The 17,855-nt window shown below is 39.1% G+C and overlaps 1 protein-coding gene across 4 annotated transcripts in view; it reads left to right on the forward strand.

Annotated features, from left to right (window-relative positions):
• cadps2 (Ca++-dependent secretion activator 2) overlaps positions 1 to 17,855 on the forward strand; it is a 198,404-nt gene that overhangs the window by 42,365 nt on the left and 138,184 nt on the right. For all 4 annotated transcript variants that reach the window (XM_082540795.1, XM_082540794.1, XM_082540797.1 and 1 more), the window contains exons 8-11: positions 2,832 to 2,971; positions 8,027 to 8,093; positions 8,790 to 8,898; positions 9,369 to 9,569. In XM_082540795.1, the coding sequence (XP_082396921.1) occupies positions 2,832 to 2,971; positions 8,027 to 8,093; positions 8,790 to 8,898; positions 9,369 to 9,569 (517 nt within the window). The remainder of the gene's footprint in view (positions 1 to 2,831; positions 2,972 to 8,026; positions 8,094 to 8,789; positions 8,899 to 9,368; positions 9,570 to 17,855) is intronic.

Here is a 17,855-nt window from a genome sequence, read left to right on the forward strand (position 1 = left end):
GGGCCCCTCAGACCCCCCAGCTGACGTGGCATGAGGCTGGTGCGGTTCTCCAGAACCCCCAGCTGATGAGGAAGGTTGCTGAACGGGCCCCTCGGACCCTCCAGCGGAGACAGAAGGCTGAACGGGCCCCTCGGACCCTCCAGCTGACGAGGCTTGAGGCTGAACGGGCCCCTCGGACCCTCCAGCGGAGACAGGTGGCTGAACGGGCCCCTCGGACCCTCCAGCGGAGACAGGCGGCTGAACGGGCCCCTCGGACCCTCCAGCTGACGTGGCGTGGGACTGGACGGGCTCCTCGGGCCCCCCAGCTGACGTGGCATCTGAGGAGGCCCTGGGGAGAGTCTTAAGCTCAGAAGCGACTGGTGAGGCAGCACATAGAACACTGTTAGCATGACAAGCTTTGAAAACATAATTTCTCAGGTCATGAACACTTTCGGTAACTCGAGTAGTAGATGCCAACTCCCTGTCGGTATTGTCAACACAATAGTTCATGGTAGGATTGCACATAAGTCCGTAGCTGGATTCAGAGTCACATAAAGAGGCAGGCATGCTTATGGCTGGCCTAACAGTCTGCGACTGAGAAGCAGTAGCATCAGAGCTCACGTTCCTGTGCATTTGGTCTTGAGCCCTGTCTGCAATCCCACCATCAGGGAATACGGAACTAGACTCCACTACGATCTGCACGCGGGGGTAACACTCCGTCTCGGCTGTACGAGTTTGCTGCAGTAGATAACAGTCTGAGGCGGAGAGAAAGCTCACGCCATTCCTAGCAGGCTCAGAAGCAGACTGTACAGTCGACGTGTGAATCCCTTTCGCTGTCTCATGAACCTTTGCTCCATGTGGTGCGGCTATGGGAGCAACACTAGAAAAAGTCCTGGATTCTACAGGGCCAAGAACGTTGTCTGTGGTTTCGTTGTGTGGTTCTTCAAAACAGTTACACACAGTCCTTTCATTATCACAACACTGCTCTGACTGGCCCCCATTCGTAACTAGAGTTAGGTCAGTCACAGCATGGGTGTCTATGAAATCATGATTAATGGTAGAGCAGTCTTTGGCACCAGTTTCTTCATAGCTGGGCCCACAAAAGGGCAACCCAGTACACTCCACTATATCAGGTTCATGAGATGAAAAAGCACAGTCACTCACCTCCGTTACAAGAGGAGTCTGGGGCAAAACTAGGACGGGTGCTGACTGGACAGCTGCTGCCCCCACCTCTTCAGAGACTTCAGCACAGTACAAACAGTCTGTAGTTGCTCCTTGAGGAAAGCTAGGCAGTCTCTCTTCAGACTCGGTAGATGGTTCACGCAAAGTTTCAAACCTGGCATGAGGTGGCTTGGTAATCGTTGAATTGTCAGAGGTAATAGGATTTAAGTCTTGATCACCCACACAACTAGGACTGCTCGCTAAGGATGTCAACACATTAAATCGAAAGTCGTCTGATACAGAATACTTTGAGTCTGACCCCTTACTCCCAGCATCTTTCATTATTCCAGAAAAACCCACCGATTGCAGGCTCACTGTGTGAGACGTAACGTCCTCATCACTAGTTACCTCAGAAAATCCCTTTGACTTGAGGTCTTTGGCTAAGGGGCTAGATACGACGTCAGAAACTGAGTCAGGGGTACTCACGGCTGGATGGCTGATGGGAGTTAAAGCCTCAGATGGCATTAACTGAGGGACCTCCTTAGGGTGGGGCTCAGAGCGCCGGCGGCGAGAGTGCCGTTTCTTTCTATCCGTGGAAGCGGGCGGGGTGAGCGGTGGAAGTCCCTGGCAACTCCGGGGACCCCCAAGAGCCAGTCGAGTTCCCCGGAAAGAGCGCTCGTCATGATCAGGAGCGAGCCTTTATTATGGCTGAAGACAAAGTGCACAAACAAAGCAGGGATGGCGTGACTAGACTATAACTAAACTGGGAAAACTAATACTGCGACAAACTAAGAAAACTCAGACTATGATGATCACTGCAAGGACTGACCGGGAAAACATGGAGGTGAGAACACAGACGACGCGACACAGACTGTACGAAACACAGAGACTAAATACACATGAGGGAAGATCAGGGGAAGTGGATGCACACGGGGAACACAGGTGACACTGATAATCATAACAAGACACGGCAGGAGTGAACGTAACACTGATGGGAGACGGGCAAAGTAAAGCAGGAAGTACACAGAGGTTCAAACAGGAGGAGAGAGAGCACGGGGAGAACGCAGACATAACGGGCTGGGGAAAACATAGAATAAAGCACAAAGAGACGAGGGCTCATAAATACACAGAGGGGCACACAGGGGGTAAGAGTCACGAAGGGAAAACACATAAGGAACAACGTAACAGATCAACCCAGGAAGCATGGCCTAAATAAAGAACAAAATACAAAAATACATGAAAACTAAGAATACTGGGCCCACATGGCCCAGGACCATGACAATAGGAATACTTTCTTTTACCTTTTTCTTTAAATCTCTGGGTTTGCTCATCACAATATACTCTTATTAAATCATACATTCAAAAGGTCAGACATTGTTTTACATGAGTTGCTCCTTGGTGTCACTCACTCACACATCCTCATCTTTTTCTCATAACCACTCTCTCACAGCCTCCGAAGTTATCTTTGCATCACACAACTTATCAATTACTTTGAATCGAACCACAATTTACAAAAACATTATGCTTTAATAAATAAGACTCAAGACCATAAATTTAGTAGGAACTGTTAAATAGGTCTTTACTGCGGTTTTAGGTCAGGAAGCTGAGGGCTATTTTCCCATAGACATTATACTTTTTTTTTGTTTGTTTGTTTTTTTTTCCTGATCTATTTCTCCATTCCTCCCTCTCAGGTAATCCTGAACCCGACTACCAATGGACCAAAGCACACAGAGTTCCATCGTATGATTGTCCCCAAGAACAGCCAGGACACAGAGCTGAAAATCAAACTGGCTGTCCGCATGGACAAACCTCCCAACATGAAGCACAGCGGGTGAGTCACATGCTACATCCTGTTTCCTTTTTCTTTTTTGGCGGGCGTGGTTTCAGTTGGGTTTTTTTCCCCAAAGTTTTTTACTTCAGTGCTTGACAGTTGGATAGCAAAGAGGTCACAGCCCAGCCCAAGTTTGTAAATGTAATAACTCAAGAAGGAAGTGACTTGACACCATAGGTCTGTCTACGAAAAATCTCTGACAAGTTCAATTCTCGATCTTGTGAATGCGAAAACTTGAGACGGGAGTCACCTAGGATTTTCAAAATCATACCAACATGTTTAGTGAAACATTCGAACCCTGATGACCTTGACATCAGAAGTCAAGTTTTCTGAGGAGGATTTTGAAATTGGAATCATAGGTTTATTTCCTAGGAGACTGAGGGTGATCACTGTAGGCTTACGTCCTTCTTCTCTATGGAAATAAAACAGTTGCGGCTCGGAGTGTTAAAAAAAAAAAAAAAATCCAAAATATATTTTCTGCAGTATAGTAGAGTTGTGCTGTGGCGTGTTTGTAACAAACAAACAAATGGAGTAGTTTGTGGTTAAAGATGGACTAAGGTTTTGTTTTTGTTGTTGTTTTTTTAAATCTATTATTTATTTCTCCTTTCTTTAATGTCTGTTAACTCTGTGACGGCAGCACCTGAGTCCACAACAAATTTCCCTAAGGGGACAATAAAGTATATCAAGTAATTGGTTTCAGGCAGCAGTGTCTGAGGTTTGCCATTGTACAAAACACTTGCAGAATTTAATCAGGAATACTGCCACATTCCACATTGGGATAAATAGATTTTAAAGAAATATCACATTGCTATGCTTTGTTCTTTCTTTCTGGACATAAGTCACAAATGTTCACATATGTTCATTGAGGAAGGTTTTATTTTGCTTTTTTATCAGCACTTTTTAGCCTGGTTGGTTTTCTCAATGGCAGCTAAAATTAGAATCACTATTCTTTTAAAATATTTCTGTGTAAGACCTGTTTGAGTTGTTACTGTGTAGTTTTTATTTTAACCAGAAGATGGAAGCAAATTCTAATTTTCCAGCCTGCAAGTGTTGCTGAGAGAAATATTTATTTTCTTTTAACATTTCATGTCTCAATTGAAGAGTTCATTTTTTTAAAATATATTGTATGGAGTCAGGTTTTTTTTTCCTTCAAAATTTACAGTAATAATTAGAATTGGTTTTAAACTAACAGTTTTAAATTCAAATTTCCTTGGAAAAGATGATGCAGAGTCTATGGTCTCAGCAGTTTTCAGTGTTTCCACTCTTTGTGGAAAACAAACAAAAAACAAACAATCCGGTGGACAATCTGACTTCATGTAACTAAATTCTGCTGTATTTTCAGTAAGACGAGAGGAATGAGTCACACCTCTCATTTTGACTCATGGTTTATGACTCAGGCAGAAACGTGGTTTGTCTAAAAATTCTAAGGTCTGTGTTTGCTTTCCAATTCCTTGGGCGAGATACTGAACCCTAAGTTGCTCGTGATGTATCCTTCAAATTTTAGGCACTTAGGTTTAGAAGAAGCGCTTGTATGAATGTGTATGTGAATGAGTCTTGTGTATGAATGAGCCTCACACATCTAATGAGCCTCCCGCAGGAGCTGACAAACGGTTCTGTTCATTACTGTAACAATGTGGGAGTCGGGCAGTTTTAATAATTGACTGGCTGGTTGGTAACTGCACTCCATCTGTAGCCTTCTTGGTTTACACAAGGGGTCAGTATCGGTCTCTCTGTTACTTCTGCCTCTCTGGTCCATGTTCAGCTCTTCTCTTTGTTGGTTTTCTGGCATTTGATTTATTAAGGGTTGTGCTGTGCCTGCTGCTTTGATGCTGTTCCACCAACTGAGGTCAATGTCTTACATGCTGCATTTCTGAGTTTTACCTATAAGATTATCAAAATAACTCCACACATGTCAATGAAATGAGTCCAACTGAAGCATTTCATTACTTCTCTTATAGCAAAGAAAATATATAAAAATAGAAAACTTATTCTGTTAAAAGACATTTTGCATTTGGCAGTGTTTGTGGGCTTAGGTTCAAACTGTAGAAAAAAACAAAACAGTAAAAAAGTAGTCAAAGTGAATTAAACTCGATTAGGAGACCAACAGATGCAAAAACACATTTGATGGTCAAAATAAAACGGGCAGGGAAACAAAATGGAAATACTTTATTTAAATCCACAAACGTTGATTCTGTTCATCTGGACGTAGCGTTTTCTTTATTTCAAATGTGTTTTTGTATTTTATGTGAACAGTAGAAGAAAACCAGCAGTCTACACTCATTTATCATAAATATGATTCGGTCTTGTCTTAAAGTCCAATGTTTGACTGTGTGTGTGTGCATGTGTGTGCATGCGCGCGAGTGTGTGTGTTTGTGTGTGTGTGTGTGCGCGCGCGCGTGTGTGTGTGTGAGAGAACAAAGTTGTTTTATGAAAAATGTCGCTTTGCTCAGATTCTCCCAGTGAAACCGATTCATTTGCTAAAATCTCATTTTCTCATAATCTAACATTCATTATTTTATGGCAGATATTTGTTTTTATCTGTCATTTGTTACAAACAAATATAAGTTGACCGTAGGCATCTATGTTAGTTTTAAAACATGAACGCATCATTTTCCAAAAATGTTTTTTTCTTATTTTAACAAGGAAATGTCTTCGTATTCTCCACATCACTATAAATTATATTGTGTGAAACAGTACTGATTAATTACGAACTATAAATAACTGACACTTTTTATTTAAATAAGAAGAATCATCTCTCCAGGAGGCAAAGTATCTCTTTTTTTATTTGTGCTGAAATAAATGAAGTCTATTACAAACTCAGTAATACTGCTGCGGATAATCTGTTCTATTACTTTGTCTTAAAGTATGTCTTTTTTTCTTACAATTTTTAAAATCGCAGCCAATCTGCTACGGTTATAACCAGATTTAGACACAAAAACTTTCTTCATTGTTGTAACATCGGTTCTTTTATTTCAAACAAATGGTGCCTAATATATAAATGCAATGAGAAACACTGTAGTTGCTCAGTGTGTCGACAGACTTTAAAACCCTCAGAGTCTAAATGTCTGGCTAAATGACCAGTTTAAGATGGATGTTTTTGTGCTGTGAGGACTGTTAAATGTCTGCAGTGAACTTTTTGGCATCAACCGTCCATCTCTTTGGATCCTTGCAGCTGAAGGATGTTTGAAACAGCAGGAAGGAGCAGGACCAGCAACCAAATAATTTACACAAGTGGCTGGCGAACAGTGCCACATGTTAACCTGGAGTCATGCAGAATGGCCCAGATTCTCCATCCAGACACACCACAGCCTTGACTGGAGGCCTTTTCTTTAAGGGCAGGCATCAGGGCTGAAGAAAGAGGTCTCGCCATGGATTGATTTTCCTCACTTGCACTTGCCTGTATCCCACGCTTTAGGAGGCCCAGGAGCAGCCATTGATTGAGAGGCCATGCTGGTTATTCTTCCATTTTGAGCTGCTGCTGTTGTCATGGCCTCTTTCAGCTCAAAACTCATTACTTTAGTTTCACTTTAGATAAAAAATAATTGTTACTAATAATTTGGTGTCATATTGGGATATGAGACACAATAAAAATAATATCAAAATAATGATTTGGTACAAAGAGGCTCACAAAAGCTTGTAAATATTTTAAATGTAAATGTAGTTTTTGTTCTTTTATGTTTTGTTCTTCTTGGGGTGGGTTGCATTAAAACAGTATACTAACCTTTTATCTGAAGCAGGAGGCAAATGAATATTTCAAGCAAAACGTTGAAAACAATTTCTCCTGAAGTTATGCATTTCTATACTTGGTTTTTTGTCATTTGTACCTACAAGCTTCAAGAACAGTAATAGTAACCAGTTTTTCCTTCATTTATTGGTGAATTGTAAGACGACACTGCCCACACCCAAGGCAGCAGTCCAAAATCCAAAGAGTGATTGACTTTAAAGGTTAGGCGTTTATCAAAATTAATGCATTTGACATTCGAATTTATTAAACTACAAGAAAAGAAAATAAGTATGCTCTTTTATTTTAGAAAATACAAAAACTCCTGTGGAGCTCCACAAATCCATTTCACATTTGACAAAACAGTCTTTCCTCAGGACCCCTTTAGTGGCTCTTCTGGATCTTTCAATGGTATTGCATGATCTTTATCAGCTGCTGGAAATCTTCAAAAGCTTTTTAACTCTTCAGTGTGAGACTTGGGTTGCTGTTTGAATTAGAGATGACAAACTATATGTCAAATATTTTGAAAGTGCATCCTGTAGGCCAGTAGCAGCCCTCGGTAACATTTTGTACATGATAGATGGACTGGTTCCTATATAGCGCTTTTCTACTCTGAGCACTAAAAGCACTTGTGTGGTGTGTGTGGGCATGAAAAAGAAAGAAAGAGTAAACCATAACACTCTGTGAAGTAGGACTTCTCAAAATGTTACTGAAATTGTTGGTGAGCACAAAACCCGATGAACCGAATTCTACAGACCATTTAAAGAACAAGAGTAATAAGAGTTTCTACTACTTATAAGGAAAAAAGTAATTTTGCTTGTTTTTGTGATTTAGAGGACCACATACATTTTTAAAAATCCACTGCAACCACAGTTCATCAGGCAAAATGCCTCAGAGTATTTTCTTATTCTCAAGAATATCTTTATTTAATTTGAGCAGAGTCTGTGAGTCAGTTTAAGAGATAAGTGGCTTAAGTTTTATGCAAATTTCTCACCTTGGAAAAAATATTTTCTACATGATTTAATAGTAAAACTGACAAATTGGGTTAAATAGTTTAAAATGGATGTAAATCCATTTTAGGCAGGACTATTACATATGATTAATTTATTTGTAACTATTCCAACTGCTTTAAGTACCCATCAGAATAACTAATCTAGTCTCATTTTAGCCAGCTTATTTAGCTAGCTAAAATGAGACGTATATAAATGGGTAAAATGAGTGAGTCATCTGTTAAATTAGTGTGTGAAACACAGTATCGTACATGCGGTTCACTTCAGGAAAAAATGTTTTTTAAAAAAGCAATCAGTAACTCACTGTCTTTCTTTGTGCTTCAGATACCTGTACGCTATGGGGCAGAGGGTCTGGAAACGCTGGAAAAAAAGATATTTTGTTCTTGTCCAGGTATGAAACTGGTGAGACGCTGCTCAGATGAATTTGTAAGCTGTGACTGATATGGACAGAGGTGTAATACAGCAGCAGCAAAGTGTTGACATTTGAAGGATCTGATTCAGGCAGCGTTTTGGTAGGACGCAGCAGTCACATATGAAAGCTTCGGCCTTCATAGGAAACCGGTTGTCTCAATTCCTTTGACACTTTTTTTTTTCAACTTAAGCTGACATTAACTTTCTGAGCATTAGAGGCACATGGGGCAGATTCTTGCAAATCTACCCCATGCTTTTGTGACAGCCAACCCCCACGAGCTTGTAACGTCCTCAGATACTGTTTCTCTGCACCTGGAATCAAATGTTTAACGGCTGTTCATATTTAATGACGACTGGTAGTAAGACACTGTGTAGCCAAAGTGGACACAATGACATTGCCCACTGATTTGTGAAGACTTGAGTTTGCTTTTACCGTCTTTCTGAAATCAGATGTGACAGTCAGAATATGTCATAATCTTAACAAGTTCACATGATTCATATTTAACAGTCATTGCGTAGCCCTAACACTAAATTTTACATTTTTTTAGCACATTTTGTGGGACAGCAAAGAAAATGAACCTGGAGAACTTTCATGTCTATGGACTGTGTGTGGGTGTGTGTGCATGCATGTGTGTCTGTTTTTGATTGCTCATGAATTTGTGTCGCTGTCCTGCAGGTTAGTCAGTACACATTTGCAATGTGCAGCTATAGAGAGAAGAAGGCTGAGCCTCAGGAGCTGATGCAGCTGGAGGGCTACACAGTGGACTCCTGTGAGCCTCGGCCAGGTAGACATGAAAAAGAAATGTTAAAAACAATAGCACGATAGATTTTGATCATCTTGAAACTGATTGTGTACAAAGAATAAAGTTATTGGAGCCAATAAAATAATTAAAACAACTCTAATTTATGGAATTATACTAATCTCCCCAAAACACTGTCAAAAAAGCTGTTTAAATGTTACGTTTAAATGCAATTTTTATAATTTTTGTTGTGTTATCTGTTTCTCTGCTAAATTTTGTTCATAACCACGTTCTCTATTTTGAAGATTACATTACAGACTTTTCAATATCTCACTTTTGAGAAAAGTAGGGAGCACAGATTTACTACAGTTTAAAAAGAAATTAATTATAAATCATCAAGAAATGATTTCATGGAATATGATGAATATGATGAAATTGTCACAAAGTAAGATTTGGATGTGCTTATTTTTCATTATTCTGCCCTTTAACATTCACTTCTTTTATCTCCTCTTTAGGTCTGCAAGGTGGTCGGGTTTTTTTTAACGTGTTGAAGGAAGGCGATTTGGTGATGTTTGCTTGTGATGATGAGCAGGAACGGGTGCTGTGGGTCCAGGCCATGTACCGAGCGACTGGACAGTCCTACAAACCGATCCTCCACCCCAAAAACAAAACCCCAAACTGCAGAGGAGGAAACCAAAAACTGACATCCCCCATCAGTAAGTTCAGCTTCTTACTCGATCTGTTTTGATTATCTGAATGTCATTGAAGAAATGAAAAGTGGCAAACTACAGAAAGTGTTCGAATAGCTTTTAAAATCAAACAGTGTTTATTGGGAAAGGAACCACAACTGTAAAACACAGAGTTCAGGTGCATAGTTACATATTCTGTTGAATGCTTCTGCCTGCAATCTTTATTTATCTATAGAGACTTGGCAGAACCTGAGTGATTGTAAGTTGTTGTTTTCTAAGTTTTAGTGTCTTTATTATTGTGGTTGCTCTTAAATGGAAACCATTAGAAAACCTTTAGTTTTCGTTTATTTTAGTGAAATTAAAACTGTAAATAGAACCATTTGTATAAAAGCAGGTCAGTTACAAATCTTTCTCTTGAGAGATAAATCCAAATTTACTTGATGATTTTTGTCGCATTCCCATAATTTACTTCCTAACAGTGAAACAGGTTGGTGGGAATGTACTTTTTTTTTTTATGTACCAGGTCCGACTCAAGAAAAGTTTAAGGTATAAGTGTTGTTGTAATAATAATAATAATGATAATGATAATAATAATAATGATGATGATGATGATGATGATGATGATGATGATGATGATGATGATGATGACGACGACGACGACAACAACAACTTCTGTTTAAAAGCGCCTTTCAAGACACCCACGGACACTTAACAATAAAATAAAACACAGCAAAACAATGACAAAATGAATAATAATAATAACAATACAAAGATTGTTATTATTATTGTTGTTGTTATTATATTAGAGTCACATTAAGAAAAAATAGATTATTGATCATTTTGAGAATAAAGTCAAAATTTTCATATTAAAATTGAAAATTTATTTTGAGAAAACATTTGTATTTGCATCTCCAGAAAAAAGTCAAAATGTGGAGATCACCACGGTTGCTATACCCTGTCAATTAATTAAAGCCTACTTCAGAAAATGTTTTAGTAGCAATAAAGGAAATGATTTCTCTTTTAGCACATAAACGATGCGGTGTATGTATAAGGGCATTGAAAGGATGGTTTGAGTAAGCTGCATCTGGTGAGATGGAAAAACACAGAAACAAGGAAGAGTTTGTGTTTTTCAAAATGAAGTGGCTGGTAAAGGACAAATGCAAGGTTATCAATAGTTACACCCTCATGCAGCAAAGAGATTGTGTGTTGTGTCAGACCGCTGATCAATTTGTTTTACTAAGTCATCTACACGAGGCGTTTTGTAGAGGTTACAGCAGTTGAGGCAGTTTGTTCTGAAACCGTAACTGTAATCTGCTCATAATTGGATGTGCGGATTACAGATTACAGTCGAAAATACAATTACAACTTTTTTCTCAAAATAGTATTTTAACTTTATTCTCAAAATTATCAATAATATTTTTTCTTAATGTGGCCCTAGTACACCTTCATACAAGTTTATTATACTATTATACTAATTTGTCAGAATACTGACAAATTAACAGTTTGACATGCACAACGTTACCATCATGTATCCTGAGATTACCATTATATAGCATTTCAGTGTTTTAGCACCAGCACTGCTGTAGAAACCTCACAGCAGCATTGTGTTTGTTGGTTCAGTCATACAATACAATACAATATAATACAATTGGATTATGCAATTATTTCCTTGATAGCTCATAGTATTACATTAGCACAGCCTTATCCTGGGGTTGTTTTGGTACTCTGTAGTCAGCCTAATGGAAAACAGTTTGATGGAAGAGAAACAGCACCTTTTTAGCATCAGGTTATGTTAAAATAAATAAAACTCTGTTGAAGCCTGCAGACCAAATCTGAAGAGTTTGATATCACTGTATGTTTTTCTAATTTTTGGTCCTGACAGTCTTTAATTTAAAGTAATTCTTTCCTTTTTTTTCTCATCCACTGCCATCCTTTTACCATAACACGTTTTTATTGCGATGTTGCTCCCTTCTTTCCACTGTACACAGTGTGAAGAGTTTTTCATTACAGAACACCAATCAGACAGCAGGTTCCAAGATGGTGTTTTTTGTTTGGAGAGGGTTTCATGTTCACATGCTGATTGGTTCTGTATCACACAGTCACACAGCAAGAGTCGGATCGAAACAGCTTAACAGCATTGTAGGTCACACTACTGTGAGAGAGGAAAAACAAACACAACATATGGTAAAGATGGAAGGAAGAGAGTATGAAGACAAAATTAAATGGTGACACTTTTTTCTTTAATACATCACATACTGTTCATCCATTTTCTTGCCGTGTTCTCATCTTCTTGAAATCACTTCCTCCTTTTTTCTTAACAGCACACAGTAATAAATGTAGCCTATTTTCAAGTCTGGAGGCCAGTTTGAATTAGAGACTCGCTTTGCACCCTTGAAAAACTTACTTTTACAATAATTGATTACATAGCCATGGGGGATAGATTTCATCACATCAGATATCTTTCTGAAAGTACTGGTACTAAGTTGGAGGATAAAATTCACCAACTGTTATCATCTTTAATGCCTTTTACCAACATATTGCAGAGCAGCTACTCCTGCACAGGTTGATTATCTTGTTAATCATTTACCTTCTTCACTACATATGCCTTGCATGACTATAAAGAGAGCCTCAAATCAGAAGTACTTAACTCCCTGGTATAACTGTCAAACTCAGTAATGGAGTCTCACTAATTTAGAAGATCATAATTTAGAGAAATAGTTTGCTGCTTTAATTTAAAAAAAAAAAAAAAGCCTTACTTAAAGCTAGAATATCCTAAAATTCATCACTGATTGAAGAAAATAAGAGCAACAGGTTTCTCTTCAGTGCAGTAGCCAGGCTGACACAAAGTCAGAGCACTGTTGAGCCAAACATTAATACAATGGTATTAATGGTTGGCTTGCTATTAATAGTTAACAATTAACGAGTAATGACTTCATGAATTTCTTTACAAATAAAATTTTAACGATTAGAGGAAAGAGTCACTGATAATGATATCATAGATGTAGCATTATCTACGGCTACTTTCGGTACTTTCAGTACTTTCACTGATATTCATTTAGTCCTTTTCACCAATTAATCTTTTTAAATTAACTTCAGTAATTACTTCCTCCAAACCATCAAAGTGTCTTTTAGACCCCATTCCTATCCGGTTGTTCAGTCTGACGTCACTAGCCGTGTCTGGACCTAAACTCCGCTGCAGGTCCATATATCAAACGATCACTATGGCATTACTGAGAGTTACAAACTGTCTAAAGTCTTTCATCTTTAATAAAATGATCAGTGTTCTGCTCTACCAGGTGTAACAATTGAGTTTAACATCCAGGCATCCATGAAAACGGAATTTATGACATTTAACGGAGTTAGAAGTTAGCAGGGAGTTAGCTCGCTAGCTTCTATCTAAATACAATATAGCATGTCCTGACTGCGGGGTTTTGGAAACAAATTAAAACGTACAGCTCTGTTATCACTTCCAACATAAATGAAAACAGAAAACTAAACAGCAGTGACGTTTGTAGGGTTACTGAAGTTGGGCTAGCTGGTACATAATGATGTGCTACGTGACCGCTAGCGACACAGCTATGTTAGTATAATATAAACAAGCTAACTTTTTTTCCACTCGATAAAAGTTAATGTGAGTGTTCTCGTGGTCAGGAACAAATGTAATCGCATGGCAGGATGCTGTAAAAGGACCAAACTTCAGCCAGGAGAACAACTGAGATAATCCATCCACAATACGAGGTTAGTCATTCATATACTGCTGCATGGGCTGTGCTGTAGTTACATCCTAAGGTTTTAAAAACTGAGCTTAAATAAATGATTAGCGGTAATAAAAGCCGAGGGAGGTCAACAGTGATTACTGACTGTTTTAGGAGCTTTTTGAGATCAAATAGAAGAAAATACATAACATTAAACATGTTAACAACACAAAAGCCATATTAAACGCAGACTACTTTAGGCCCGGAAGTTTCGTCGTGTCATCCCTAAACAACCGGATAAGACTGCTCAAAGAAGTTTTACCATTAATTAATGCTTCAATCTTAAATATGATCAACTTACCGCTAATAATTGGCTAAATACAACAGGCCTTTGAGCTGGCAGTAGTTAAACCATTAAAAAAAGCCATCTCTTGACTCAGCAGTCTTATCTCTAACCTTCCTTTTATCTAAAAAAATCTTGAAAGAGTAGTTGTGAAACAGCTAACTCATCATCTGCTGAGAAATAGTTTATTCATAAGATAAGATAACCTTTATTAGTCCCACTCGTGGGAAATTTGTTGTGTCACAGCAGAAAGTGGACAGTGGAAAGTTACAGTAGCAAAAACTAAGAAAAACACTGGAATAGGACAGTATAATAAGAATAACATACTATATACAATAGAATAAAATACAACGTTGTCAGAAAAAGAGAATTGCACTCATCAACAAGGATGACAGCTTAGCCACCATTCTCCGGTCTCTTACCACCTCCACTGGGTCCAGAGAGCATCCTAGAACAGAGCTGGCCCTTCGGATCAGCTTGTTCAGTCTCTTCCTGTCCCCAGCAGAGATGCTGCCACCCCAGCAGACCACACCATAAAAGATGGCTGAGGCCACCACAGAGTCATAGAAGGTCTTCAGGAGTGGGCCCTTCACCCCAAAAGACCTGAGACTCTGTCCTGTCCAGTCCAGTTTATCGTTCACATAAACACCAAGGTACCTGTAGCTGTCCACAGCCTCAGTGTCCATACCTTGAATGTTCAGTGGTTGCACTGGAGGATGTTTGTGCCTGCAGAAGTCTACCACCAGCTCCTTGGTTTTACTAGTGTTGATTTGGAGGTAGTTCTGCTGGCACCAGTCCACAAAGTCTTGGGTCAGTTAAGGGTACTCCCTGTCATCCCCATCAGTGATCATCAGGCCGACTATTGCGGAGTCATCAGAGAATTTCTGAAGAAAGCACTGGGTGGAGTTGTGGGAGAAGTCTGCAGTGTAGATGGTGAAGAGGAACGGAGCCAGAACAGTTCCCTGTGGGGCCACCGTACTGCAGAAGACCCTGTCTGACACACAGCCCTGAGTTCTCATGTACTTTGGTCAGTCAGTCCTGCTTGTCCTCAGTCCAGCGTTCGATACTGTCAACCATAATATTCTATTAGAACAATTAGAGCACACTGTGTAGGTATTACAGCTACTGCACTGCAGTGGTTTGTATCATATCTATCTAAGAGACTCCAATTTGTTCATGTAAATGGAGAGTCTTCTTCACACACTGAGGTTAGTGATGGAGTTCCACAGGGTTCAGTGCTAGGACCAAAGCTGTTTACATTATACATGCTTTCCTTAGGCAGTGTCCTCAGAAGACATCAGCATACATTTTCACTGCTATGCAGATGACACCCAACATTATCTATCCACGAAACCAGATAACACACACCAATAAGTTAAACTGCAGGAATTTCTTAAAGACATAAAGAGCTGGATGACCTCAAATTCTGTGCTTTTAAATTCAGATAAAACTGAGGTTATTGTAATTGTCCCTAAAAACGTCTTGTGGTCAAAAAACTTAATGAACCACTTGTCTTTTTCTGTATTTCCCTCATTGTTCTATTTATATTTTTTGTCCTGTATTTATTTATTTTTCATCTTTTGTATAATTTTTCATTTGGACGTTTCTGTTTTACTCTTCCTTGACTGGACCTACAAACATTATTTTTTTTAAACCTGTATATAGAAGACATGTCTACATTTTCAACTCCTCCCATGCCAGGTACTGTGAAATGAAGCTGATTATAGCTGTATTTATGTAATGTGGTGTGACTGCGGTCCATTCTCGCCACAACTCGTTAGTGTTTAATGGAATAGATTGAAACGTCAATCGCGAGAGGTGCTGACACAGTGTTTGCAAAAGGAAATGGAAGGTTTCCCTGAAATAGCTCTTAACTGGGTGCAAAGTGTTGCTGTGTGTGTGAGCATGTTTGTGCGTAATGGGCTTGAGAGGAAGTCATTCTCACTTTAATAACGATCATAGCTGTTAACCTGCATCTTCATTTCCAGTCGCCCTGCAGGTGTGCTTTTGATAAAAATCAATGTGGGGGTTACATTTCACTAATGACTGCATGTGAAATGGGTTATTACCATTAATAAAGTCCCACTTGTTCTGTCTTGACTCCATGGAAATAGCTGCAATTTTTTTTTTTTAAACATGAGCGAGATGGTTTTGTTTTCTATTTGAAGGTTAATAACTCAGAGGTGAGACAATGAGAGCAGAGTCACAGTATCTTTTCTTTGTCTTTAGAACAGACAGCAGCATCAGATTTTATTGACTGGCGTGTCAGCTCTAATAATGAAGCTGTTTACACATGGAAGCCATGTCAGAGGCTCACACATATCAGCCTACTCACAGTTACTGTCCTGCTCCGTGAATCCACACTTTCTGTTTTCAGGGATAAACTGGTCATTTTATGTACCAGCTGATGCCCAACAGTTTTCTCACACTTAATGGTTTTCTGTGTAAAACCTTTAGATATTTGTGAATTCAGTCAGCAGTCTTTCATTGTTGCTTGTTCAGACTGGTTGAGACTGTTGTTGTATATATAATAGATGACTGTAGCCATTGTTATCTGTTGATTTAAAAAAAAAAAAAACTGTTGTGGAACATCAGTCTGAGCGTTTCTGCTATTGCCATTTAAAACCATAGATCTGACTCAGGAACAGAGAGGTTCACTGGCTGACTATTGGGGACAATAACTTACATAATAATAATAATGTGGCTGTGGCTCAGGCTGGGGTAGCACAGGTTGTCTACTAATTGGGGAATTGTTGGTTCAATCCCTGAGTACTCCAGTCAGCAGGATTCTTGAGCAAGATACTGAACCCTGAGTTGCCCCAAGGATGAAATGTTCGTCAGAGTGTGAACGTTAGATATAAAAACAAATACTTGGGTAAATGAGACATGACGCTTTGAATTGCTGCAAAACCATTATATAAGAGCAAGTCTATTTACGATTTACGAGACTAACTTCATGTTATAATAAGGGTTATTGAGCAGGGGTTGTCGAGCTTTTGATGATCCTTTTCCAATGACTATGTATGTGAGCTGTAAGTTGTTATGTAGTTGGGTCACTATGCCATAATCACTGAATTTCATTAGAATTCAATGGCTTCTTTAAAGTTGTCTGCATTTGTAAATGGTGACTAGAACTTGGAACATGAAGCCTTGGAGTGGATCTGTTATCTGCTAACCAAATATTCTGACTACAGTGAGAGCCCTAAATACTTCCAGTGCTAAGTAAACCCACTAGCTAATGGGTTACCAGACTTATCAGCAGTTAGACTTTCTGGAGAAGCCACACAAATGATACTAAGTATCATTTTCCCCAGAGAAATATAATGTATTTATATATTAATTGGTTTTATAGTGCTTTTCTTGTCTTACTGACCCCTCAAAGGACTTTGGACCACATGTCACGTTGTAACTGTTCATTTATATGGTATTTTAATCTGTAGGCTCTGAGCACTTTAACAACTGCACATCCATCAGCAATTTGGAATCTCCAAAAGGGATAACATGCATATCTTTGGGCTGTGAGAGAAACCTGGAGCAGGCAGAGAAAACTTACACAGGAACCAGGAACAATGTTGCTGTGAAGTGACAGTGTTAGCACTTCACTATCACTATTGTCCATATATTACCTATGCAAACATAGTACTTAAAAAAAGCAAAATTGCCATTGTGCTGACTGTAAAATTAAAAAGGCTACAGTGTGTATATATATAGTGGGGGAAATCCCCCCTGCAGATTTTGCAAGTTTGCTCACTTACGAAGGAATGAACAGTAACTGATTTTTCTGGTAGTTTAATGAAGGGAGAATATCAGTGAAAGTAGATTTGCATGTCAGTGAATGAAATAACTATTTGATTCTCAAGCAAAACAAGGGTTCCTAGGTTTTGGTCCCAGTGTCTTGAGTCTATTCTGGGTTATTAGGTGTGATTCATTCTTTGTTTTCGTTATCATGTTTGCCCTGTGTTCTCTGTGCTTTGTGTCGTTATCGTTTCTGTCCGGGTTTGTTGCTGTTGCATGTTAGTAGTTGTTTGTCTGCTGTGCTGGTATATACAGGGAGTGCAGAATAATTAGGCAAATGAGTATTTTGTCCACATCATCCTCTTCATGCATGTTGTCTTACTCCAAGCTGTATAGGCTCAAAAGCCTACTACCAATTAAGCATATTAGGTGATGTGCATCTCTGTAATGAGAAGGGGTGTGGTCTATTGACATCAACACCCTATATCAGGTGTGCATAATTATTAGGCAACGTCCTTTCCTTTGGCAAAATGGGTCAAA

The sequence above is a fragment of the Aulonocara stuartgranti genome, assembly GCF_965226115.1.
Source record: "Aulonocara stuartgranti genome assembly, chromosome: 7".
In the NCBI taxonomy this organism is placed as follows: Eukaryota; Metazoa; Chordata; class Actinopteri; order Cichliformes; family Cichlidae; genus Aulonocara; species Aulonocara stuartgranti.